The 25,823-nt window shown below is 30.9% G+C and overlaps 2 protein-coding genes across 2 annotated transcripts; one reads left to right on the forward strand and one right to left on the reverse strand.

The window, feature by feature from the left end:
• The first annotated feature begins 4,575 nt into the window (after positions 1 to 4,575).
• On the forward strand, positions 4,576 to 6,196 carry LOC130960418 (non-specific lipid-transfer protein 1-like). Its single transcript, XM_057885808.1, has 2 exons — positions 4,576 to 5,015; positions 5,888 to 6,196. Exons 1-2 carry the CDS (start codon positions 4,678 to 4,680, stop codon positions 5,898 to 5,900), a joined length of 351 nt encoding a protein of 116 aa, XP_057741791.1. The 5' UTR covers positions 4,576 to 4,677; the 3' UTR covers positions 5,901 to 6,196.
• A 17,733-nt stretch (positions 6,197 to 23,929) lies between these two features.
• LOC130963372 (non-specific lipid-transfer protein P5-like) lies at positions 23,930 to 25,127 on the reverse strand. Its single transcript, XM_057889495.1, has 2 exons — positions 24,763 to 25,127; positions 23,930 to 23,939 (listed from the first exon to the last, which is right to left on the reverse strand). The coding sequence occupies exons 1-2, from the start codon at positions 25,125 to 25,127 to the stop codon at positions 23,930 to 23,932; spliced, it is 375 nt and encodes a 124-aa protein (XP_057745478.1).
• Between the last annotated feature and the right edge of the window lie 696 nt (positions 25,128 to 25,823).

Genomic DNA, 25,823 nt, shown 5'->3' on the forward strand with positions numbered 1-25,823 from the left:
TTAACAGGAAGTAAATAACAGTAAATGTAAAGGAGGAAGGGAAAATTGCAGTAAATTAAAGAGCAGGAAAGTAAACTTGCAAAATCTTAAAGAACAAGAAAGTAAATGACTGAAACTTAAAGTGCAAGAAATGTAAATTGCAGTAACTTAAATTGCAAGGAATATAAATTGCTTGAATGTAAAAGGGATTTGAGGACAGGGATTGCAGAATTTAAACAAGAGAAATTGAGTTGCAACAATCAATAGAACAGAAATTGAATTAGAAGCAATTGGGATTTAAACAGAAGGAAATTAAATGTAGCAAAGGTTCACAGAAGAACCAAAAGTAAATTGGGATCTCAGGTCTCCAGAGACTAGGTAGCAAAGCCTAGATCTCAATTGCCTTCCCAGATCCAAGTTCACAAAGCAATTGACAAGAAATTGAAGAAGAAGCAGTAAAGGAAATTGAAATTGAATTTAATTATGCAGAAAGGGATTAAAGAGATTTTGAATGGAGGTTGAGATAGAATTTCCTCAACTCTTCACACCCAAAACTCAAAACAAGAAAAGTAAAAGTGCCCAAGCAAGAACGAGGAAGAAGAGAGATCAATTCTCCTCCCCAATTCTCTGAAATCTCGGTGAAGTCACCAAGAGAGGTTGCCCAAGCTCAAAATAAAAGTCAAGGTTCAAAGGAAAATTCAAAGTGCAAAAGTAGTGCAAAAGATGAAGTTAAAAAGTCCTAATTACATCAAACTAACTCCTATTTATACACTTTCTATTCTTGGATCATGGGATTTGGATGGGCTTTTGATTTGGTGAAGAATTGAATTTTATTGGATTTTTAATCCAATTTTAGCCCATGAAAGATTGCTTCCAGGAGGCTGCCCTGCCCTTGCAGAGGGCAGGGCAGGATTTGGTGTTTGGTGCGTGCGTGGTGCGGGCGTGGTGCAGGCTTGGTGCGCAGGATGCTGCCCTGCCCTTGCGGAGGGCAGGACAGAAAAAGTTGGTGCGCCAGATTGGTGCTTGGTGCGTGCGTGGTGCGGCCAGATGATGCTGTGGTGCGCCAGAATTGTGCCTTGGTGCGCCAGATTCATGCCACAACAAAATGCTACCCTGCCCTCGCGGAGGGCAGGGCAGTGTTTCCACTTTGACGTCCCGAGTTCGAAACTTGGATGCTACACACGCTACCCATTTTTCTTGGCTTTCTTGGTACCAAAGTGAAGCTTAATTCCTTGCTTCCTCATGGTCCCGTGTTCAACTCTTGTGGCAAGCATTGTAGACATTTTCCTTTGATTTTCTTCCCTTGGTGAGCCCGATACTGCCCTTGTGGAGGGCAGGGCAAGGTTTTGTTCTTCTTGATTCCAAGGCACAAATTTGTGCTCTGCCATTGTAGTGGGCAGGGCAGAGTTGCCTTTCATGCTTGGTTCCCTTATGTTGCCCTCCTAGAGGGCAGTGTGCCCTTGTGGAGGGCAATGCTTGCCTTCCTCATTTTGTGCGCCACACTTCTTCTCTCTTTGACCACATTTTCTTCTCCTTGGGCCACACTTCCTTAGGCCACGCTTTTCCTTTTTTTCTTTTCTTCACCTACAATAAATCAAAACAACTACTCAAAGTATCACTAAATTCAAGAGGCTTATAAATCAATTAAAATTCAATTAAAATTAGCTTAAACCTCATGAGTTAACATAAATTTCATGGTGGTTGTTTGATTTAAAGAAATTATGCATTTTCACTCCAAATCAATTACTTAGGATGCAAGAAAGTGCATAAAGACTAACAAAACAAGTAAAATTAGCTTGAAAAATTGGTATATGATGACTTGTCATCATGAGGTCCATTATACCTTCTCAACTTTCAGGTAACCTTTCATTGTTGAAGTGAGATTCGAATAAATCAATTGCATCATTTTTTAATTTTTTTGCATTTTCTATGGTACTTGATATGGTCTAACTCCAACACTCTATACTCAACTCCATGATGGATGCTATAACTCTTGACACTCAACACAACTTTCTCTTTATTCGAAAATGATTGCCTAGTCTAGAATTTTGTAGGAGCGGCTGGATCATGAATCTTTGGCCCCCCAAAAAAACAGACTCAAAGTCTAACTGTTGCCCCATAGCTTCCAACTTTATGGTAGAAAAGTGTGGAGAATATATTGTTGTTTGCTGAAACTTGAAGGACCATATTATATATATAAATTGCTCCTTGTATCCTTATCATTATCACCAACTATATCGACAGACTCTTCGTCTATAGCATTCTCTTACATTGCATTTTTAACTCAATTTGGTTCTCTATTGCCTGCATCATCAGAAGTCATGCGAGGAAACTACTGTCTCCTACAATATAGGCATCTTCATCCTCGCGGTTCAAATCAATCGCAAAAGAGGGAGACGCAACCAGTGGATAGGCAGGTGCAACCACATGCATTGAACTAGAAGTTCTCCTTCCCCTCTAATGCAGTCGAATGAGGATTTGGAGCTGATGCTTCAGAACTGTTGATAACATCCTCCAATTTGCATACAACTCATTTATTCTCACTTCTAAAAATTTTTTGCAACAATGAAATAGAACCTGCAGATCTTTATCGGACCCTATCACAAACGTATCATATTTCAGATCGATTGATACAATGACAATCAAGATCTTGTAAAACAATTTCTCCATTCGCTTTGATCCACACACCCCAACTTTTTATAATATACTGATTTACAGATTTAAGAAATTATTCAATGAACGGATAAAAATATTCAAAAGCTCTTTTTCAATAAATTTTACATCATCTATTTTGTTTTATGATTCTTTTTTCACATGTAGTGTATAAGTACTAAAAATTTATTCACATTAGATATTAAGATTTTGTCATTTTGCTTTATAATTACGTTCAACTAGTACTTATAGTGAAAAAATCATATCTTCATAATCCACACTACCCTTGGACGTGTTTTACGTCATCTAGTTTAAGCATAATCTGCTGTGGGTCATAGCGTTTCCTCAGCTGTAGTTGTGCATAATTCTTTTTCTTCTACCGCAGTTTATCCTTAGCTCAGAAACACTCATAATTTGCTACTAGAGCTGGCAATGGGTAGGATAGGGTAGGGTTTGGATCTTACCCTAATTCTACCCGTGGGTTAAAAATTTCATTAAAAAACTCTATTCTACCCGTATCTTAAAGTTCTAAACCCTATCCTACCCTACCCTATCCGCAGAAATATCAAATTTTTTTAAAGTAAATATAAAATTCAATCATTTCAAATTTTATACATATTAATAACATAAAAAATAAAAAACTAATACTTTAAATTACTAAATTAACTAACTAGTTTAGTAGTTGTTCACTTATTGTAAGTCATTACATAAAAGAGATTGTAGGTTAAATGCTCACTTTCTTCACTATATACCTAATTTTTATAAAATGTGTATTATATATAAGGTGCGGATAGGGTATAGGATAGAGTACGCCCCTAAACCCGTACCCTATCTTATTCGCAGCGGGTCGGATGGTCTATCCTACCTGAAAATTTAAATAAATTAGATAGGATAGTAATATAAATTGTTCGAAAATATTCCAATTGTGTAATTAATTTGATCTCCATATATGTTATGCACGTGAATTACCCAAAATTCTATAACCCCAATGAAGTAAGTTGAATCTTAAAAACGGGTTTCAGTTGCACATCTATGAAGCTGAAGGGTGAAAAGTAATTGGACCTGTATCTTTTAAGAATTTGGTTTTATAATTAATTTGTTACACTTTAGGTGTATTATTTTTGGATTTTATAAATGTTCAGTTTAGCGTCACATTGAATAAAGCGCCATAATATTAAGAATGTCGGTTGACAAAAAAATTATTTATGTGCAAATAATATAAAAATATCTGGGAATTACTATTATAATAAATAGATAATAATAAATATAACAAATATATAATAATAAATTTTACGTACATAAAATTATAGATCTTTAATTAAATAATTAAATAATTGAATAAAATAATTTTAAATATTTTTAATAGTCTTGATTATTAAATGTATCAGTTCAAAAAACATTTCACTAGCCATCTGATCTAAAACGCTCTAAGAAACATGTAATTAATTATTTTTTCATGACATACATTACTCAAAAAATATTTGAAAGGCAATAAAAATTAAGCAAAAGTTATTTATTTTATATTTATTAATTATTATTTAAATAATACATAATATTAATGTAATAAATATTGTAATAATTAATTATTGTTAAATAAAATAAGTTTTAGTTTTTTTTTTTAACATTACTGTTAAATAAAGTAATTGATTTAAGTTGATCAAGTAGTTAATTTATTTTTTTGCTTAAACAAGCATCAAATTTAAATCCTAACTTACGTATGCAATAATTCATTAGTTATTGATAAACTTTTAAATAAAACTACACAGACAAATTAATCATAGACTTATTAAACAGAAAAATACTATGAACAAAAAAAAAATTAAATAAAATAATTTTAAATGATTGTCTTTCTTTCACCATTGATTTCTCCTGTTCTTTTCACTAATTAACCACAACACTCTCATAATCTCATGATCCCCCACTTCTATATAAAGAGAACACATAGCACCACTTGAGGTCACCAAATTCAAGCTTTCAACACTCCAAAACACACTTAGCTTTTATTTCACATACATCACCACTTCCTCTTTGTTCATATTACAACTAATGGCAAGCCTCAAGTTTGCATTTGTGATGCTTGTGTGCATAGCCATGGTGGGAGCACCAATGGTGAATGCCCTATCATGTGGCCAAGTGAACAGTGCCCTAGCACCATGCATCCCTTTCCTCACAAACCGTGGAGCTCCTTCTCAGCCTTGTTGTAGCGGAGTTAGAGGCCTTCTCGGTGCTGCAAAAACCACCGCGGACCGCCAGGCCGCCTGTAACTGCCTCAAAGCCGCTGCCGGTTCCCTTCGTGGCCTCAACCAAGGCAACGCCGCCGCCCTCCCTGGAAGATGCGGTGTCAGCATTCCTTACAAGATCAGCACCTCCACCAACTGTGCTACGTATGTTTCTAACTTTCACTTTTTTTTTTTTAATAGCAGGCCAGTATTTTTATTGAAATTTGTCCAACATTTAACTATAAAAAAATGAATAATCTTATACTATTAAATATCATCTCACACTAATAAAGATATTGATGATGATTAATTAATAGTTACACATTATAAATTCTATTGGCCCTAACACTTCTCTATTTTTATTTTTGGTTTTCCAAGACTAATGCAATATTCAATAATTAGTATTAATGTTAACCCTTTAAGTCTTACCCGTCGACAATTTTTAGTAATTTTAGTTAGGATTTAATCAATGCAAATACTAAATTATTTTTAATAAATAAATTTTAATAAATATAAGTATACATTATCTTGATTCAAATATATCATAATTTTGCCCGTGGATTATTTATTTAAGGACAAATAGTTAGCCACCGATGCGCTCTTCTCTTCTATTCTAATTTTGCTATATCATGCTTATAATAAGTGTATTAATATTTTTTATAATATGTCTAATCCTTTTAATAAAAAATTGGATTATATAATTACCTACTGGTTTTTTTCTCGAATTTTTAATCAGGTTTCATTATAGTTTGAAAGTTTATTTGTAATTAAATTTTTGTATTAGATAAAATTTTTAATTAAGTTCTCTTTAATTTTTTGTTAAAAAAAGTATAATATTTTTGGAATATTTTTTTATTGTTACTCATTGTTATGCTGTTACAATATGTTTATTTTAGGATTTTCTCACTATGAAAACTAATTTGAAGATGTTAATAAACATATATATTCAAGAAAAAATAAATCAACTATATATTATTTTGGCCATGTAAAATTAAATATCTTAATTCATTTTTTTTATATATGTTGCCATGTTACAGCATTAAGTTCTGAGGAGATCAGAGGAAGATGAAGAAGGTGGCTCTAGCCAGCACTGGACACAACAAGTAGTTATGTGAAAGCAGCTTATATTAATTATTAATTAATGAGAATAAACATGAGGGTGATGATGAGGGCTATATATATACTTATATATATATATGCCCCTCTCCTCTTGTAGTCTTTGTATGAGGTGGAAATGGATTCTCTTATTTCTTTTCTTTTTTTTTTTTGTTATGCATATGGAGTTGTTACTTGTTTCAACTTCCAACTACCTATAGCAATCAATGAAGCTGCTTTTATTTGGTTAATTAAGTCTCCTCGGCTCTCTACCTCTCTTCCCTATTTTTGAGTTCATGACAATTATTAATCACATATATATACTGAGAAGTGTTAAGCAAACAAAACTCATTAACAATAAAAAAAAATATTTTAAATAACACTCTCATTTAAAAGAGTAGTGTGCTATCATATTCCATAATAACCTAATGTTTTTTTTATTTATATTCTTTTCTATTGACTTTTATAGCTATAACTATTCAATTTTTTCAAATGAAAATCATAATTTTCAAAGCACAACCAACATAAAACATTTTAAAATATCAAAATCAAACATTACAAATCTTGAAAGTATACATTCATAACACAAATTCAGCTATATTTAGTAAAAGATAAAATTAATTATGTTTTCAAGAGACGCGATGCATTAATATGAATAGTTGTCGGTGGAAAAAACTGCAGCTAACAAGTCAAACGAACTATATTGATTTAGAAAAAAAAGACATGAATGATGATAGTGATAATGAGGGATAGATGGAGAACAAAAAAAAAAAAAAAAGAAAAAAGTATTATTTTTAATTTTTTTAGTATTTATTCTTTCAGTTTTATTGTATTTTTATTTTTTCAGTCACCAAATAAAAATTGTATTTTTATTTTTTCAGTTCTTATTATTAATTTAAATTTCTATGTGCCTAAAATTAATAACATACACTTATTTATTGTTTCTATTTAGATTTTGAATTACATTTTCTTTTGTGTTTGTATGCTTTTTTTTTTATCTATAACCTTTATAAATTCAATTATAAAAAGGATTGTACACTTGTACATGATTTGGTTAATTTAAAAGTTAAACTTATTTTTTAGTTAACCAAAAATTTAATTTTGGTTAATGAACTAAATTGATTTATATGATAAATCTAGTTATTAATTAGTTATAAAATTTAAAAATCGATTTTAATCGGTTATAAAAATAAAAATCAGTTTTAAAAAAATCACTGATTTTTTAATAGAAAAATTAGTTTTTAGAAAAATAAAACAGGTTTTTGGACAAAAATCCGATTTTCTAAAAAACTATTATTTGAAAATTAAATTTTTAATCTAAAAAATTAAAATTAAAATTTAGTTTTGATTTTAGTTAATCGGTTAAAAATTAATTTTTTAAATTTGGTTTTGGTTAACCAATTTAAAAAATATGAATATAATTTTTAAAATGGTTTTGTTAAATTGGTTAATCAAAATGTGATTATACTTTTTTAACTAATTAACCACATTTTAATTTTTTAATATACACCTCTTAGAAACACTTTGTTTTGGTTTAATTTATACATAATATTGTATTATTTGATCATTTAAATGGATGATGTATATATGAAATTATAGATATTATAAATATTATATATATAAAATTATAAATGTTATACATACTTAAATACATGTGTAATAATTATGGATATTATAAATAGGTAAATAGGATGATGGACAACCTCTTTATGATACAAGTTCAAGAGTTGTTAAAATCTTTGGTTAAAGCGGTGAATGAATAGTTCTCTCCATCAAAAAACGTCTTGTAAGGGTACTATTAAAATTCATTTTTTTCTAAAAAAATATTAATTGTATATAAAGAAAAAGTATAAAGAATCAAATATCTAACCAGTAAAAAATTGAATAATTCAATTAATAATTATTAATTTTAAATTATTTTTCAAATTCAAAATTTGGTTTCCTAGCCGGAATTGAAACAATAATTATGAGATATACATCCTTTGAACTAACTATTTCTGTAATATTGAAAACCGGACTCAAATATATGTAAAGTCTTAAGAATCCAATTTAATTTGATGATTGAAAGTTATTTTTGTATTCTAAAATGGGCCATGTAACAAGTGTGAATTTAACCAATTTGGGTTAGTCGAGTAGTCAGCTTATTGGTCTGCTTAAGTGAGTGTCGAGAGTTCGAACAAATCCTTAAATGGAGCTCTAATTCGCGATGGATTAGTTCTTGGCCTATTGAGTTGGAAGATACTGTCGACGACAAAAAAAAAGTGTGAATTCCAGCCCAGACAGTTTTATTTTATTTCTGTTTGTATAAGAAAAAACGCTACCCTTCTTTTCTATTTTCATTAACATTATCATTTTCAAAGATTGAGATGTCATATACTTGCCCCAAGAATAACTATGATTAGGCAGTTAACTATCATCTCAAATATGAATCCTTTTGAAGAAGTTTCTTTTTGATCAATTATGTGAGATCAATGACAACAGAGATGGAACTCCAGAGACATAATTAAGAGATGCTCTCATAGTCATGGCTACCACTTCATGTTCAAATCTGCAAGCCATGAGACATTGGGAACAGAAGCTTTAGAGACTGATGTGGATTCATGAAGTTGAAGACAGGGAAGGAAGTGTTTCATGAGCATGAGATACAGAAGATGAAATTTGAGAAGAGCAAGTGTTGTTAATTTGAGCTTAATAAACATTCCGCCACTTCATAATAGCAGCTTATTTAACTCTGTTCATGAGCAATGGATTATGCATTCTCAATATTAGTCTTTATTTGAAAGGAATAACGGATACACAATGAATATAGCAGCTTATTTAACTCTAATTGGTGCTGCTCAAGATTTGAGATTTCAATTTTTGTCCTTCACATGAGAGAAGGTACATATACTCTGCTTAACCTTAGCATTTGCATGCTAATCTATTGATATTGTTTTTGAAATACTTAAAAGCCCAAATGCTAACTTGCTCATAGGTTGTGTAGCCATGAATGCACCGATGGAATAAGCTTATCCGCACTTCTAAGAAACAAAGCTTTAGATGTGGCTTGTGTTATTAGCTCTCATTTTTTACTTGAATTCATCCTTTGCACTGTGATGTTTGACTTAGAGTTGAGATTATGATTACCTGTCATAATCGTGGAACATAAATTAGTAGAATCTAGAATTACTTAGTAGGATTGGGACACAAAGTTGAAGTTGATCTCCTTGCTCCATGTTAGCTTCTTCACCACAGTAGGATGTCACTACATCAATTCCTTAAGATAGCGACGGTTATTTTGCGGCAGTTTTGTGAAATCGCCGCGAAAAGACAAACTGTGACACATATAGCGGCGGTTAGAGGTTAGGGCTGCAATCAGGCCGACATTTAGCGGCGATTTTGTTAAAACCGCCGCTATATTGCTGTCAGGTTTACATTTAGCGGCGGTTTAAAGAAAATTGCCGCTATATTGCCGATCCGGTTTGCATTTCGTGGCGTCTTTTCGAAAACCGCCGTGATATGTCCGCAGGTGACTTCTTGTTAGGTATTTTGCGGCGGTTACGTTTAAACCGCCGCAAAATGCGTGTTACCATATATTGCATTGTTCTCTTTAGAAATAACCATCTGGGTATAATCTAGTTAAGTGAAAACTACTATCTGAAGCTACATATGTTTAAATTATTGTTACTTAAACTCGTAACACTTTTTCTACATTCGTTTTACGATAAAAAATTCACAAGTTACTTGTAACCTTTATAAGTTAACTCATGTGAACAAATTTACCGTTAAGATTTTCTTGATTACGTTATTGGCATTTAAAAATTACATTCAATCATGGATGTAAAAGAAGAAAATAAAATCAAACTCTGATATTTATGAAGTTAAAATAAAGTTCTAGAGAGCATAAATCAAAGTTACTCCTCTTTGAAGTTATGCCTTACTAAACCTAAAACAAGAATAAACATGTACAACTGCGACCTAAATCATTAAACTAAGGAAATCAGCGTAACTGTTATAATAAAAGATCAAAATTTCTCTCCAACATCGTATTGACCTGGCGAAAAATACTCTGTTATGAATCTATGGGCTTCACATTTCAGAGGATCTGATATTTCATCTCCATACCATGGCATCTTATTCAGATCAATGCACATTTTCTTAACATGTATATCATCTTGTTTATCTTGTTGGTCTTCTAAAGTTTCATCCTCTTCATCCGGAACCTTATTCAGATCAAACTGCATGGATCTATCGATTGCGACAGAGGATACATCATCTAAAATGTTTTCTGAATCAGACTCTTCTCTGTCTAGACTGTCAGAAATTATTTCTCCAGAATATTCAGGTACAATTGAAAATATCAACATGCACATAACAGAATGAGTATACATAGAAGGAATTGAGAACTTTGGAGTCATTAAATACTGACATAGAAAAATAACCAAACTACAAGATGCTAAGACAATTTTAAAACTAAACACAACTTTTCGACAATTACCATCACCCTTGTTTGTAGTTTGGGCAATTTTCTTAAACAGAAGCTCTGTAGCAATTGTTGTGCTTGCAGAGGATGACGAAAAGTCCTCATTTTTTATCGATCCTGTTCCACCGTCATGTTATGTTCACTATTGTTTTCAAAACGTATCACTAGTGAAATTATATTGCGTAATACATAGCAAGATTATAAAAAATGCAACCCTAAGAAAAACAACAACTGTGGAAGGAATAAAGATTTAACGTAAACTAACTTTTCCGTATTAAAATCGTTGAAAGAACCAAAAAGTCTGCTTTTACTCATGAGAATTCACAATAACACAAATATTTAACTGAAAAAAAAACTACACAAGTATAAAGTAACCAAAGAAAACAACGTACAACACTGAGTTTATTTAACTTAGTTTATGACAGAAAGATCATTTTTAAATTACATTAAAATGCTTCATACAAAGCATTACGCGACATCATCGAAATTCTCTGAGGGATTTTCTATGAGGTCTTCCATATCTTCCTCCCTTGTCAACAGTAAATCTCCAATGTCACCTTCCGCTGACATGTTCAACCCTGGTTGTGGAGAAAAACCAACTTCAGCTTATTCATTCTCTTCTCCCATGTCATACAAATCCCTTGGTTTCACATGAACTACAACACTCCATTCCTTAGCTACTTCATCCTCCACATAGTATACAAGTTGAGCTTCTGATGCCAATATGTACGGTTCATCTTCTTCACGATTATCAGTGTGTATTGGACGAGAGAAATTAACGCTGGTAAGCCCCAAATGGTATTGTTTGATGCCTCTACTGGTAGTGGTATCAGCCCAAACACATTTGAACAATACCACTGTGAAGGAACAGCTGTAATTCAATTCAATTATGTCTACAATTTTTTCGTAATACGGAACACCACCAACAACCACTCTATTGTCACGCGTGCTTGCATAACTTCTTGTATTAGATGATACATATACTCCACTATTTTGTGTTTTTATCCCATTTTCCTTTGTTAAAGTTCTAAACTTGTACCCGTTAACATTGTACACCCCAAAACGTCTGGCCTGAATCATAGGACCGCACGCAAGCAACTGCAGGTCTTTCGATTGAAGCATACTTTCCATAAGAACCTGGAACCACATAACATTCATGCTTTATTTTAAAATCGGTTTTCATATAGTACTAATTCCAGGCTAAAAAACATTGGTCAGGTTAGTATTCTGTCAACCTGATGATTGAACCACCGAGAAAATTCTGCATGGACGACACTATCTATCTTAGCTTGCGACCTTGTCTGATGACGCAAGCTTCGCTTTGTCTTTTTCCTAAATGTACTTTATTGGAGAGAAGAAAATTAGTCCAACTAGTCACTGGGAGAAAAGAGTTATATTGGTGTTTTAGAAATACATGCATATACTTACTCAAGGAACGAAACTACGGCATCGCAATTGACTAGCACATGACGATGAGCTTGATGTTTTTTCATTGGAGTGAGTTCGAAATGCGAAATAGCCCCTAATGCTTTTCCAATAGCTGGGAACATACTTTCCCCTGAATTATGAAGAACGTCGATGGGCTCATCATCAACTCGCCCTGGTCGGTTGATTCTAGTCTCAATATTATCTAAATACCTAGAACAGAAAGTCAGGATTTCCTCAGATAAATAGCCTTCTGCAATTGAGCCTTCCGGTTGTGCCCGATTACGAACATATTGCTTCAGACGTCCTAAATACCTTTTATATAAATACAATAACACGCTCAGTATATACACAATTAATTGATGTGAATGTACTAAAGGGGTTTATCAGCAAGCTAACCTTCCTATTGGATACATCCACCTATAATGTCTGCATTATTATGAAAGAAGATCAATGAGAAACCTTGTTTCCTTGTTCGCGTGGTTGGAGCTCGTTTATTAGGTAAGCTTCTTCTTCGTCATCTTCATCTTCTTCTTCACTCTATATTCATCAGAAAAGGGTTTTAGCTTTCTGACGGAAAACAAAAGGGTCTAACTTTTTTAACAAAGGTCTTTCCGAAACCCATGTTGTGAAAGTTGGCTCCTTTGTGTGAGAAAGTTTCCTCTATTTTTTTTATTAGTGTATATACATATATTTTAGAAATGGTGATTTGTTGTGCTTCTCATTTAAGCTATGATGAACTATTTTAAAATGGATATTAAATATAATGAAAAAAAAATAGCAAAAAGTCAAAATTTGAAGTAAATGTCGGTCCATATTCAATTAGCAATTTTTTTGCACCAGAATTTACACACAGTTTGTGGACTTTTTTTAAATATTGTTAGTCAGAATTTGAAAGAGATGAAATAAAAATGTAGAAAATCTTTTTGTGTTTTTTTTTTTTAAATTTATGTGTTTATCATCAAAGAGAAGAAATAAAAATGTAGAATTTTTGTTTTTATTCACAAATTTCTGTGTTTTTTTTTTCAAAAATTTCTATAGTGTTTTTTCAAATGTTTATTATAAGAAAACTTGCTCCCACAAATATAACAAAATAAAAAATAAAAATTTCAGTAACAAAAGCATAGAAATTTGTGAAATTGAATATAAAATACTTACATAGAGAAAATAAAAAACACAAAATTTTTTAACTATGAAATACAAAATATTTTACTACACAACACAGAAACTTATTTTTTTTATTGTGTTTTTTTCTTTTTCTTCTTCTTTTTTTTTTGCTTTGGTTTTTTCTGTTTTGTATTTTTTGTTTTTTCTCTTGTTGTTTTTGGTTTTTTTTAGTGAGACAGATAAGAAAATAAGAGAAACAGAACAAAAATAAAAAAAATGAAAAAGAAGGAAAAAGAAGACATAGAGGTTACATGTTGAAGAAAAGAGAAATAAAGGGATTCGAAGCTTCTGATTGCACTTAGTTATATAGTTAGTTAGTTATAAAATTAACTTGGTCACATATTATTTTTAATTGTTAAATTATATGTCAGCAAACGTTTTAATTAAAAACATATAATAATTTTGATGAAAGTTGGCAAAGATATCATTATTATTCATAATTACAATTCAACGATTAAATAGATACAATTTTTATTGATATTTTTGTGGCTAGGATGAAGGAAGGAAAAAACTAAAAGCTTGGATTAATAAAATTGGTTAAACAGAATTATGAATTATGTATTTGTGAAGGAGGTTTAGGAGTTTTAGAAGGAGATAGAAAAAAAAAGAAAAATACACCTGTTAATTGTGAGAACAAACGTGGGGGTGGCTTAAGAGTGAAAGTCTTCAGTTTTTTAGATTAGCCCTTCATTTTAATTTTAATGTTAATGCTGAGTTGTTTAAGACTTAAGACTCCAATAATCCATATATGCTGTAGTAAGTAGTTTATAAAAATATTAACAAAACAAATGTTAATGCTCTGATTTCTTTTGGTCATCTTAGATATATTCATTTGTTAATTGTTATGTTATTAATAGATCACGCTTTAAGATACGGAAAGATAGAATGACCAACTATCATATATTTCCAAATTTGATTTGTGATTTAGTCTATTGGTTCACGTTAGATAGCTAATTAGCAATGTATTGATCACTTATTTATCAATTAAAAATTGCTCAAATTATCGTATCTATTTTTTAGTTTTTTGCCATATACCAGCAACTACTTTTGCTCTTATGTCAATATTACTACTTGTCGTATATTTGATTTTTTCATGTATATATACAGTTATAAACTTTTTTTTTAATAATCAAATTAAACTACTAAAAATGTGAAGAAAGTACACAGAAATATATCATATCATCCAAACATTATATAAATAAATAGTTTAATATATGTCTGAAGTATATTATCTAACTTTAATTCTTATTCTCATAAACCACTAATTAAATTAACCCGTCCTAGGAAGATTACTTCTTAGTTCTTACAACTTTGATCAAAACATACATTTAAGAGTTGGAAACAAATCTTTTGATCCCCACACTAGATGAATTGCCATAGAAGAAAGTACAAACCCAATGTATGTCCAAACACATATACATGTATTGCGGAGATTGACTGAAGACTGATTAAACACATATACATTTTTCTTTTTATTTTATTAAGTTTGATTAATTTTGGTTAATTAATTGATTAATTTTCAAGTTCTTTGTGATTTAAGACCAAGAGAATTATACTAAGAAAAATCAGCTACTAAGAATAAGGGTTAGGATAGTTAGAAGCTCAATCAGTTATTATATATAAATTGAAATTATGAAGCTGTATTCGTTGAGTTTGTGTTGTTGGATTTGTGCTTGATTATGTTGTCGCGAATGTTTAATTGATCTTCTGAATATGTGATTTTATATTGTGATGATTGAATGCTAATCAAATACTTGGGCTGAGATTAAATGATGAAAAGTGATAAGAGAACCAAGGATATGAAAGATTAAGCTTAGGGATAGTTGAGAATCAATAAAATACACCAAAATTGTTTCTGCAGAATTAAGCTTAAATGAAGAGAACATGGGCCTTTGAATGAAATGAAACTAATTTTTCTTGAAACTCTAAGAAGTCTAGTTGGTTGCATAAAAATTTTAGAATTGTTAGAGCTATGGACTGAGAGGTACGAATTTTTGAAAAATGGTGCCTTGTCCAGAAAGAAACTGAATTATGGTTTGAAATTTGAATTTCTAAAAACCAATTTTTAGAAGTGAATTTTTTGTTAAAATATCTGGTTTGAAAATTGAATTTTTAAAAAGTAGTTTTGGTCTATTTTTTTTATATCATATATATAAAAAAATTATATATCAATATGCCATTCTACTTATCATATATACAGTCATATTAATCAAATCAAGCCTTTCATTAAAAACATGTGTTAAGTAGATTGTTTATGTAATTTTCCTTATCTTCTTTCATTATTTTAGACTAATCATTACTTTATTATGCGTATTTTCCTTTCTCCTCTTCAAGTATTATATTTACAGATAAGTGTAACTCCCATGATGTTTTTGTTTTCTTTCTTGAAAATAAATGAAGGATCTGAACATCATTTTGGATACCAAGAAACAAATAAAAAGGCCTCGTTCGGGAATCCAACAGTCTCCCTTATTCTCCCACAGCCGCTGCTGTTCTTCCCTTTCTCCTGCCGACTATCGTGTGTTTTTTGTCTCTACACCGTTCCTTCATTGGTTTGTATTCTTGTCTTTTTTGTTCATGTCTTTATTTTTTTTATACTTTTCATTGTTCGCCATCCCCATTTGACTGAATTTAGTTGCTTTTGTTTCGTTCCTTCTGTATTTTTTTTATTGGAGTGCATATGTTAATTCTAGGTTTATTTTGTTAGTTGTTGCTGCTGCTATGTTATGGCTTATGAGATAAGAACTTCTTGATATGGTTTATTAATTGTCGTTGAAGTTATGTTATCAACTAATTAATTTGGTATGGTTGCTGCTTATACTGTAAGGAAGGTGTTATTAATGTGAGTTTGACCTTGGTTGATGGATTTGGATTATTTGTGCATTCTTGATTTAAATTCTACTCTCCTTTTTTATCGCCAAATATAAGTAAGGTAAGTAGGGAGCAGGAAAGAGTTTCAGTGCAAGATTCATTATGGAACCCACCTCTACATAACAACTCACCTTTCTATTTATTGTAATATTATACCATACCACTATGATTTGTTTATATATTCGAATATTGAATATCCAATTTAGTATAACCGTTGCAGTTTGTCAAGTTTGATTATTGGCCTTTGATAATAAATAATTTTACACTTATACAAGTTGTTTTACTTATCGGGTCAAGAATTAAATTGATATACACATTTTTAATTATGACACATTCAAATTTATTGAGAAACCAGTTATTAATCCTATTAAATAGTAATACTTCAACTAATATTAAAACTAATTAATATTTTTTATTTTAAACTTATTTAATTAGACTTAGTTGATTATGATGTTAATTTATTTTAAAAAAATAAATTCTAATATTCTATCAGTCTATGATGTATCATGTAATGTGCCTTATAGTGTTCCATATAGATTTCATAATTTTTTATTCCCTATTTTTGGGGTATAATTTGTATTCTCTATTTGCTTTAAGTGTTTTTGTACGCTATGCTTGTCATTTGTCTACTAATATTGTTTTCTATACAAGTTTGTAAGGATGCCTAGGAAACCAAGGTACAACATTATACGGGAACTCCCAAAAGATGCCGGAACTAATGCCGGTACTGAAGAGACAACGGTTAGTGTTTGTTGTTAACTTTTCTTGACGTAACCTTGTGTGAAAATTATATGTCCTTCAATTGACTCATCAAACCGCATTAATTTTTCTCCCGGCAAAATTATTAGTTTATGAAATAAAATATTTCTCAATATTAATTCGTTCTCTAAGATATAATTCTAAATGGTTTCACATTGCGTTAAGGTTGGGACCACGACTAGAGGAGCTCAGACATCACGGGAGGAACCACGTGATAGGGTTCTTCCGATATCATCCTCAGCTAATAGAGCTCCGGCAATCCGTATGAATGAACCATTTTGTGCACCGTGCATCGATCATAGGAATGCACAGTTGAGTACTGCTGATGACCCTCAAACTCCAACAGACAACATAGAGACTCGGCATCGCGCGGAAGTGCCTGATCATGAATTAGGGGATAAGGATTACGATCCAGAGGCGGATGAAGTTTCGTTGTTTAATGACCACATCGACGACTTGTTTGCTGCCCAAGAAGTCGAAGGTCAGCATAACAACAAGAAAGCCAAAGATACAGATTTCTGGAAAGTTACTGTTATTGGTAAACATTTTTTTCCTCCCATTTTCGTAAACAGTTATCTTTATAGTCCTTTACTTCTATTTTTCTTTTGTGCAATGATTAGAGAGTAATTTTGTTTTCCATACACTTCTTAGAGGACGGTGTGAGAAAAGTTTCTAAGCTGAGCATGAAGGAGGCTATAGCCCTCCCTTCCAATACAAAGATAGTACTCCTGTTTAACAGTGAGCTGCAACCGATTGGTCAGGCGGTAAGATTACTGAGTGGTTTCATAGGGAGTTTGGGTGCGGATTATTCCCAATTCCCCATACACTTAGAAAGTTGGAAGCTGGTGAGCAAAGCAAAGAGGGATCATGCGTACGACATGCTTAAGGTAGAACATTAAGCTTCTACAATTTAAGCAATTTTAGTTTTCGATTTTTTTTAGGTCTTTTGCATGGGTAAATTATATGGTTAGTAAAATTTTCATATTGTGTTTTTCACATCATCATTTAAACACTTCTCATTTATACGTAATTGTGACTGCTTATACTGGATTTGAGGGTCATACTTTAACAATTTAAATTAGCCTGTAATGGTTGTGGCATGTCTTAAATATATCAATCTTATGCTTGTTTGTTGGTCTTCGTTAATGATAATGTAAACTAATTGCAGCAGGTTTTTTACTATGAGGACGATGCCGGAGGAAAAATAAAGCATGATATTTTGAAGAGGATAGGAAAGAACTGGAAGGATTCAAGGCACCACTTGTTTCATAGGTGTTACAAACAAATAAGGACTTATAAGAAAAATCTTCAGCATCACCCGAAAGGAATAGACAAAAATGATTGGAAAAAGTTCGTTGACTATCGCTTGAATGAAGAAACACAGGTAAGCCTTGGTATATTTTATCATTTCCACATAAAAAAACATGTGTATACATAGTAATTTCCTTACATTTTATATTCATCATATCTTTCTCATTTGTATTTGTTTTGTTATTTGTTCATAGAAAAAGTGTAAACAGAACACTTTAAATCGGAGCAAGCAACTTTACACACATATTGGGGCTCCAAAACCTTGGCAAGAAAAAAAGACGAAGTGGTAATAAGTCATCATTTGCATTAAGATTTTGATTAAGCTTCTTGAAAAATGTTGTTGTTTACTAAATTGTGTCAATATCAACGATATAGGAGAGAGAGTAAGGAAGGCCCGTTGGTAGAGGAGAGTTGTTTATCATGACTCATAAAAAAAAAGATGGCTCGTATATCCACCCCGATGCACGTGTTGTTAGTGTAAGTCATGTTTGAAAATTTGAAGCAATATATAGCTTATTGTATATATCGTGCTACTGTTAACTTCTTCCTTTTCAATGTTGTATATTTGTAGGAAGCAATTGCGAATGTTGAGAGGCAGGATGGATCCTCTAAGCACCTTTCACAGAATGACTCGCTAGCACAAGTTCTCGGAAAGGAGCACCCAGGACGAGTTCGTGCCCTAGGTGCTGGACCATGTCCCACCCAAGTCTTTGGTAACGCTGCTGGACAACCGTCGGGTTCTGCAGAGTCCAACGCAGAGGATAAGAGGATGATTGCAGAATTGACGGCTAAGCTAGAAGAAAAGCAGGCGAAGAGATAGTCAATACATAAGGTATTGGGATATGTAGTCCAACAGTTAAGAGGCAATTTGCCAGTTGAGATTGCTGAAGAGCTGGCTTTTGTGGGCGGTACACCGGACTCGTCATGCGCAGGGCCATTTTCATCTGGAAATCACGACCCGCAACAAAAATTTTGAATTTCAATTAATGGTCTTGGATACCTTTTACATTTAAGTTGGTTTAGTACGTTAGGCTTATTTTATCCAACTTGAGCATTCTTACTTTATTTTGGATGATATTATGACAATTTCGTTATATATGTTATGTTTGCATATGTTTAATTTGGTTTGTTATGTTAATTGAGCTGTTTTACTTGGTTTAAATTTGTTTAAATTAGTCAAAAAGTAAAAAAATTAAAGTTTAATAAACATTCTTTGTCAAAATAGGCAAAATAATAGAAAATCTAAAATTTTAATGGAAAATTTGAATTTGGCGGCGGTTTTGAAACCGCCGCAAAACTATAAACTTTTTTCTTCCTCCGACATTTAGCGGCGGTTTCTAACCGCCACAAATTCAGTAATAGCAAATTGCATTTTGCGGCGGTTATTCCAGCGGTTGACTAAAACCGCCGCAATCCGTTTTGCCGCGCCCTATCTTCCGGCGTTTTCAAGAACCGCCGCGAAATATTTTGCAGCAGTTCAAAACCGTCGCTAAACTGCTCCAGGAACCGCCGCTAAATGACATTTTTGTTGTAGTGTGTATCTACTAGAGACTCTAATATTCAAATCAATAATAATTTAAGAGGTAAAAGAATTAGGGTGAGATAAAATACTTTTTAACATATGTTAACCACTTTATTTATTTATAGTGTTTTAAAAGAAAAATTTAGGAAGGATTTAAATAAGTCCACGTGGGATAGACACAAAATCCTACATAAATATAATCTAAATTATGTTTTTTATAAACTAACATGTCTCAAAAAAATCATTTTTGGGTCAGGCAGACCCAATATGGAAGTTAGACCATAACATCGCTCCCACTCGGGAACCTATCTATTCTTTAATGTCTATCTTTCATAGTCAAGTATATGCTACAACTATGTTCACACGCATTCAAGTTATATGCTACCTGTGGAAATTTATTCTATTTTTATGTTTCACGAAATATACTACCTGTAACTAAGTTGGGTTGATCTAATAATTAGTTCACTAATTCACTTAAAAGTATTGGAGTTTGTACATAAAATTTAGTATCACAATAGATTATTCTTTAGTCTATCAGATTGAAGAATTTCATAAAAGACCAAAAAAAAAGAAATATGCTGCCAGTATTAATATTTTGTCATGGTCCACAACTCTTTTTAAGCAGTAATATTAGATAAACAAAAAAAACAAGCAGAACTTACTTTATTTAGTATTTATTAATTATCGTAATAATTAATTAATATTAAATAAAATAAATTATGATTATTTTTAACTAATTTTCTTTGATTACCAAACATTTTTGTTTCTTTAAGTACCCTGTATAGTTTGTACTTTGTACAAATGAGCACCATGCGTAAGTCATTCTTTAATTAATGATTTTAAAATGTAGATAATTATTTTTGGATACTCATTAACAAAATATTTCCTAATAAGTTTAAAGCTTTCCTAATGCAAAGTTCGTCCTTTTCTTTTTTTGTTTTGACCCAAAAAAATGGATCATAGCTTAATAAGAAAGAAGATCAAAACAGAAAAAAGTTAGCTACGTGAGTAAAGTACATAAATTAAATTAAAGAGGAGTGTTAGAGGTCAGCAGATTTTGTGAGTTGTAACTATTAATTAGCTATTAATAATGTATTTAATGGTGTAAAATTTCATCTAATAATAGAGAATCATTCATTTTTGTTTTATTGGTTAACCAAATTTTAACAAATCTACTTGCCCCTAGACTTTTCCTAAATTAAATACAGATCAGACCATGGGTTACATGGTTAACGTGGTTCGGCCAGAAATAAAATAAAATAAAATAATTTAGTTAATTTAATTTAGTCATTATCTTATGATACCGAAGTTTTGAACTTTTTAAGAACCCATATATAGGAGTTATTATTAGGACAAAACTGAGGTTGGTAATAATATAAGGAAATAAAACCAGATCATATGATCTCAAGTGATTTATAGTAAATACGGGAAATCAAGTTAGTCCTTTAATAATATATTTTGTTCTGTGGAGATTATTTTTATTTTAATATTAAAATAGTTCGCGTGTATTAATAAAGATAAAAACATCTATGCCTAACATAATACATTAAAAAGCACTCACTTCTTCTTTCCTAAAATTCTTGATGTCTTGCTCCATCACCACTACTCATATGCATGTAGTTTCATGTGCTCAAATGTTAGTGTCAATTTCTACATTTTTTCATTCTAAAATGTGTACCTGTGTGTACTGTGTAATGTACGTTATTGAAAACGTATATATCAACAAAATTCATATGTACAAGGAAAAATTCTTATTACTACATAAATATATTTACACTAGTACTACGTGTTTTCTATTAATGCTTTTATTTATTTGATTGTTATAATTTTAACCATTTCCGCACACTAAATGACCTAAATTGAGAAGAAAGAGTGGTTAAAAGAATGGATATTCCCTCTATTTCAAAATAATTATTGTTTTAATTTTCTTTTATATATTAAAACAATTAATATATCTAAACCTATTTTATATTTAATAAATTTATATACCCAAAAAAAACAAAGATAAAACGGTAATTGTTTTAAAACAAATAGAATAATTAGTAAAGCATTTTTTAGATTATGAAGTTACATAAAAGATACTAAAGCATCTAAGACAATTTAATTTAGAGAAAATTTTAAAATCCAACATTGCAGAGGCAATATTGTAATTGATATTTAACACAGAAAAAAACTAATATTTTTAAAAGTAAAAACATTTAAAACTCAATTAGAAGAAATATCCAAATTTTAAATTTTAAAAAAATTATCTTTAAAGGACTTCATAATAAATTTGTTTAACAATTTATTATAATATTAGCTAAAATTGACTCTTATAGTATTAGTTTCTTATTAACAATAATTTATGCATAGTCTTACTTCTCATCATAAATTCATGATATTTAATTTGATTTAAGTTCTTAGGCTCAGTAAATTAAGGTGATTTTCCCATGTTCAAAATAACTCGTGATTTTCAATATCATGCAAGTTTAAATATCCTATTCTTCTGGAGCATTTTTTTTTCTCTTTTTTATTTAAAGCAACAAGGCCTTCTCTAATAAATGTGAGTACATAAACCGTTCAAAATCATTGCAACTGATGACCGTACAACACAAATTTTTTAACAAGAAAAAAGCAAATATTTGTAAGCTAAGTATGAAGAAGGACTATTATACCTAAATATTTTTTTATTAGTTTGACGTTGATAATAATTAATTATAATAGGAGTACATAAAAATTAAATCAAATTAATCATAAAATATATTTTTTTAAATAATCTGTTTTCATACATTTGAAATTTTTAAATAAAAAAGTTTCTTTGAACAAAACTCGCAATAAATCAGAGCCATACTAAAACTAAAAGTTCGGTAGCAAAAGTTACAAAAGTAGTTCCATTAGCGCGGAATCTACTAAATTTTTATCGTCTTCTTCAGGCTTACTTTTAGCTCTCATTTTATTAATTCAAAGCTCTAAATTCTGAAATTTTTTTATCAGAACTTCGTCTATCACCTTAAACAATTATACCAATTTCGTTCCCGCGCATGGTAGTGTTAAGGCTTAAGGGAGTGACAATGGAGTGTTCTGAAACCCTCAGAATCAAGAATTCCAATCTTGCCAGCTGAAGAAAGTTCTCAGAGTGTTTTTGGGCCTACTTACTCTCTCATCGATGGCAATCATCCGCGACCGCTTTCTGCCAGGCGTTCATACCCGAAGCGAGTACGAGAGCCTCGGGTAAGAAGAAAAAGCATGGGGTAAGATTCAGAGGCCTCTAGTGGTTTCTCTTCTGGCTGTTATTGCTGTTATAATCTTCGTTTGCACCGTTATCAGCTTCAGAATTTCTGTTTTTCAGTAGCTTCAGACATGGCAGATAGGCACAATAAAAAAGCGATTTTGGATTTTATTCCCAGCGCTTTCTACCTTACAGACTAGGAAATCCTGTTGCCAGCATTGTCGTGACATTTTCTTCTCCAACAAGACATTGATGCTTGAAGGTGTTTGCTCTTCAAGACGGGGTGGTGGGCTATGCCTATCCATCTTGAATATTATCTTCGCTATCCTTTTCGGTCTTCTTGTCTTATTTCTTGGTTCAAGTCTCTTGACATTGGTGAGCAACTGCTCTACACCTCTATTTCGGTGCTTTGTAATTTCATTATGGAGACTGGTTATTCTATGTACAGTGGCACTCCCTTAATCAAGAGTTTAAAGTAAGGATGGGTTCATCCCTTCTTTCCTCTAACGAAGAAGATGAGCCTGGTAGTTATGAAGAGGCACCTCATTTAACATGCACGAATTCAAATAGGCAAAGACTCGGAAGTGGTTGACATCATCCTTTCTAACCTTGGGAACTAGGATGGGGATAGAGAAAAACAAAAAATTTGCAAATGTTTGATTAAAGGGGTATAAATCTGGTGTTGCTTTGAACCACGATTTCATCTGGTTCGTAATTTGTGTAGTTTAGTGTGTGAATGATTAGGTTTTTATTTGTAAGTTGGTAAAGCATTTCACTTTAATTTGTTAGAATTAATTCAATCTGCTCTATTGGCAACTTGATTGATTAATTAAAAAAAATATTTTATAATTAAAGTTATGTACTCTTTATGTACTCTATTATAATTAATTATTATCAATATTAAACTAATAAAAAAATAATCTACATAACAAAAAAAATATAACAATATTGTTTGTGGATACATATAATAGATTCTATATATATTAATTTCTTTCTATTAATAATATATTAATATATTATGTGGATATCTCAATATCCCACATCTTAATTCTCTCTTGTAACTATAGTTTTCCTATTTTCAACTTATAGAACACTAGATTACATGATGGATATGGATAAATATCTCACTGTTATATCCACATCTTTATTCTCTATATAGGGATTGGATCATTAAGCAACTTATTTATATTTCCAATGCTAGTTGTTGCTCCCACAAACAGCGCAGCAATAATATATAGCACACAAGTGAGAATGCTCACCTAATTAATCCTGCAATACACAATAATCACAGTGATCTTAAGGTTAATACGTTTCCGTGATATTACAATATACATAATATTACTATAATAAAAATTATTATGTTCACACTTTTACTAAAATGACATGAATAATTATATATATTCTTTAGATAATACTCCTCCTATTCTATTTGGTACATTATTTATAACTCACTTTAAATTTACACTAAAAGATATTTTTTACAAGGAAAAAAATGCTGTAAATATCACTTTAATTTCTCTAATAGATTATTTTTTGCAATAAAAAAGGTTATTGTATATTGATGTATTAGAATTTGTTGTCAAAAATCATTATAATTTTTTTATTTATTGCCAAATATTTATATTTTTCATCAAAATTATTGTTAAATTATACTCAATGACAATAATTTTTTTATTGCAAAAAATTTAAATTTTCTGAAAACCAAACTAAGTAACTATTATGATATCTTTGAAACAACATGATAAATATTCCAATTACGTGTTAAATATACCATTAGTTAAAGTGTGAATAATAAAATCTGGTCGAAGCAATTGTGACAAAATGATGCTTATATATAAGAACTACTAATATATGCAAGCCAATTACACATTAGAGTTGCATGCATATATAAAGTTTTATTCTATTAAATAATATTCGTATATGGATCAAACCACATCATCAAATCCTATTATATATACGATGTCTGCATATAATAAAATTATTTATTCTAAAAATTTAAATTAATAAAAAAATATAATATTGATGGTTATATTTTTAACACGGTATGCATATAATTAGGATGAAAATTAAAGTAGAGTAGTGTTTGTATTACCTGTTGCAATCAAGAGAGGGAGATAACTTGTAGGGCAAGTTAACTCCACACTTTGCAGGGAGCCCAGCAAGCTTGTGAATGTCTAACTTCTTAATGCTATGAGCAGTGGTTTTGATGCACTTGCAAACAGATCTACGATCTTGTGTGGTCTTGGATTGGCTCTTCACCTTCTTGATCCCATTACAACATGCTCCAGGGACATTATTGTCAATTCCAGTAACGTATCGAATGCATGGTGACAAAGCATCTTGAACATTCCCACATGATGGACCAGCTTGGGTAAGTGAAATTAGATCCATAATCATGCACATCATCATCATCATGATGGCCATGCATGCTACCTTAGGGAAAATTGACCTTGCCATATTACTAATATTAGGGACAAACTTTGTTGAGGGAAAATGCTAAGGGGTTTTTGGTTAATGTGTTAATTAGTTTTGTGATATGATATGGAGATTAATGATCCAAGATGGGTTATTTATAGGTAATGCCACATAATATGTGCCCGCACTTTCTTTTCCCTCACGATTTCTAACAAAAATAGCGACACTAACCATAACTTAATACACTATATGTAATTAATTAAAATGAGACAAGAAAATATAAAGAATTAATTTTTAGTTAGTCAATATTAATTAATTTATTGTAGAATTTATATTAAAAGTTTATGGTTTACAATCTAAAATTAAATTTATTAAAACAAAATATATATGCTTCTATACATATTTTTCTAGCCAGATAGTTATAAAATTGCTTATTCCAAACAAATTTTCTAACTAAAAGTAGTTACTTTTCTTTATACATTTTATATAGGCCCTTATTTTTGTTTATCGTATACTAATTCTTTTTTAATTTTCGGTCAACAAAATTTGAATATTAGACTTTTGATAGTATAAAATATCATATCATGCAACTACATGTATATTTCTAAATTTTTCATTGATAAACAAAAATACATAAATAATTATACATCTAACACAATTTTTATTTTTAAACGTTATTTACACGTAATTGGCTTCTCTAATTTCCTTTCATCCTAAAGTTAATTAGGTCCAAATACG

The sequence above is a fragment of the Arachis stenosperma genome, chromosome 2, assembly GCF_014773155.1.
Source record: "Arachis stenosperma cultivar V10309 chromosome 2, arast.V10309.gnm1.PFL2, whole genome shotgun sequence".
NCBI classification, from domain to species: Eukaryota; Viridiplantae; Streptophyta; class Magnoliopsida; order Fabales; family Fabaceae; genus Arachis; species Arachis stenosperma.

Coding starts and splice junctions, on each gene's coding strand:
- LOC130963372 (XM_057889495.1), bottom strand. CDS start 25,127: ATGGCAAGGTCAATTTTCCCTAAGGTAGCATGCATGGCCATCATGATG.
- LOC130960418 (XM_057885808.1), top strand. CDS start 4,678: ATGGCAAGCCTCAAGTTTGCATTTGTGATGCTTGTGTGCATAGCCATG.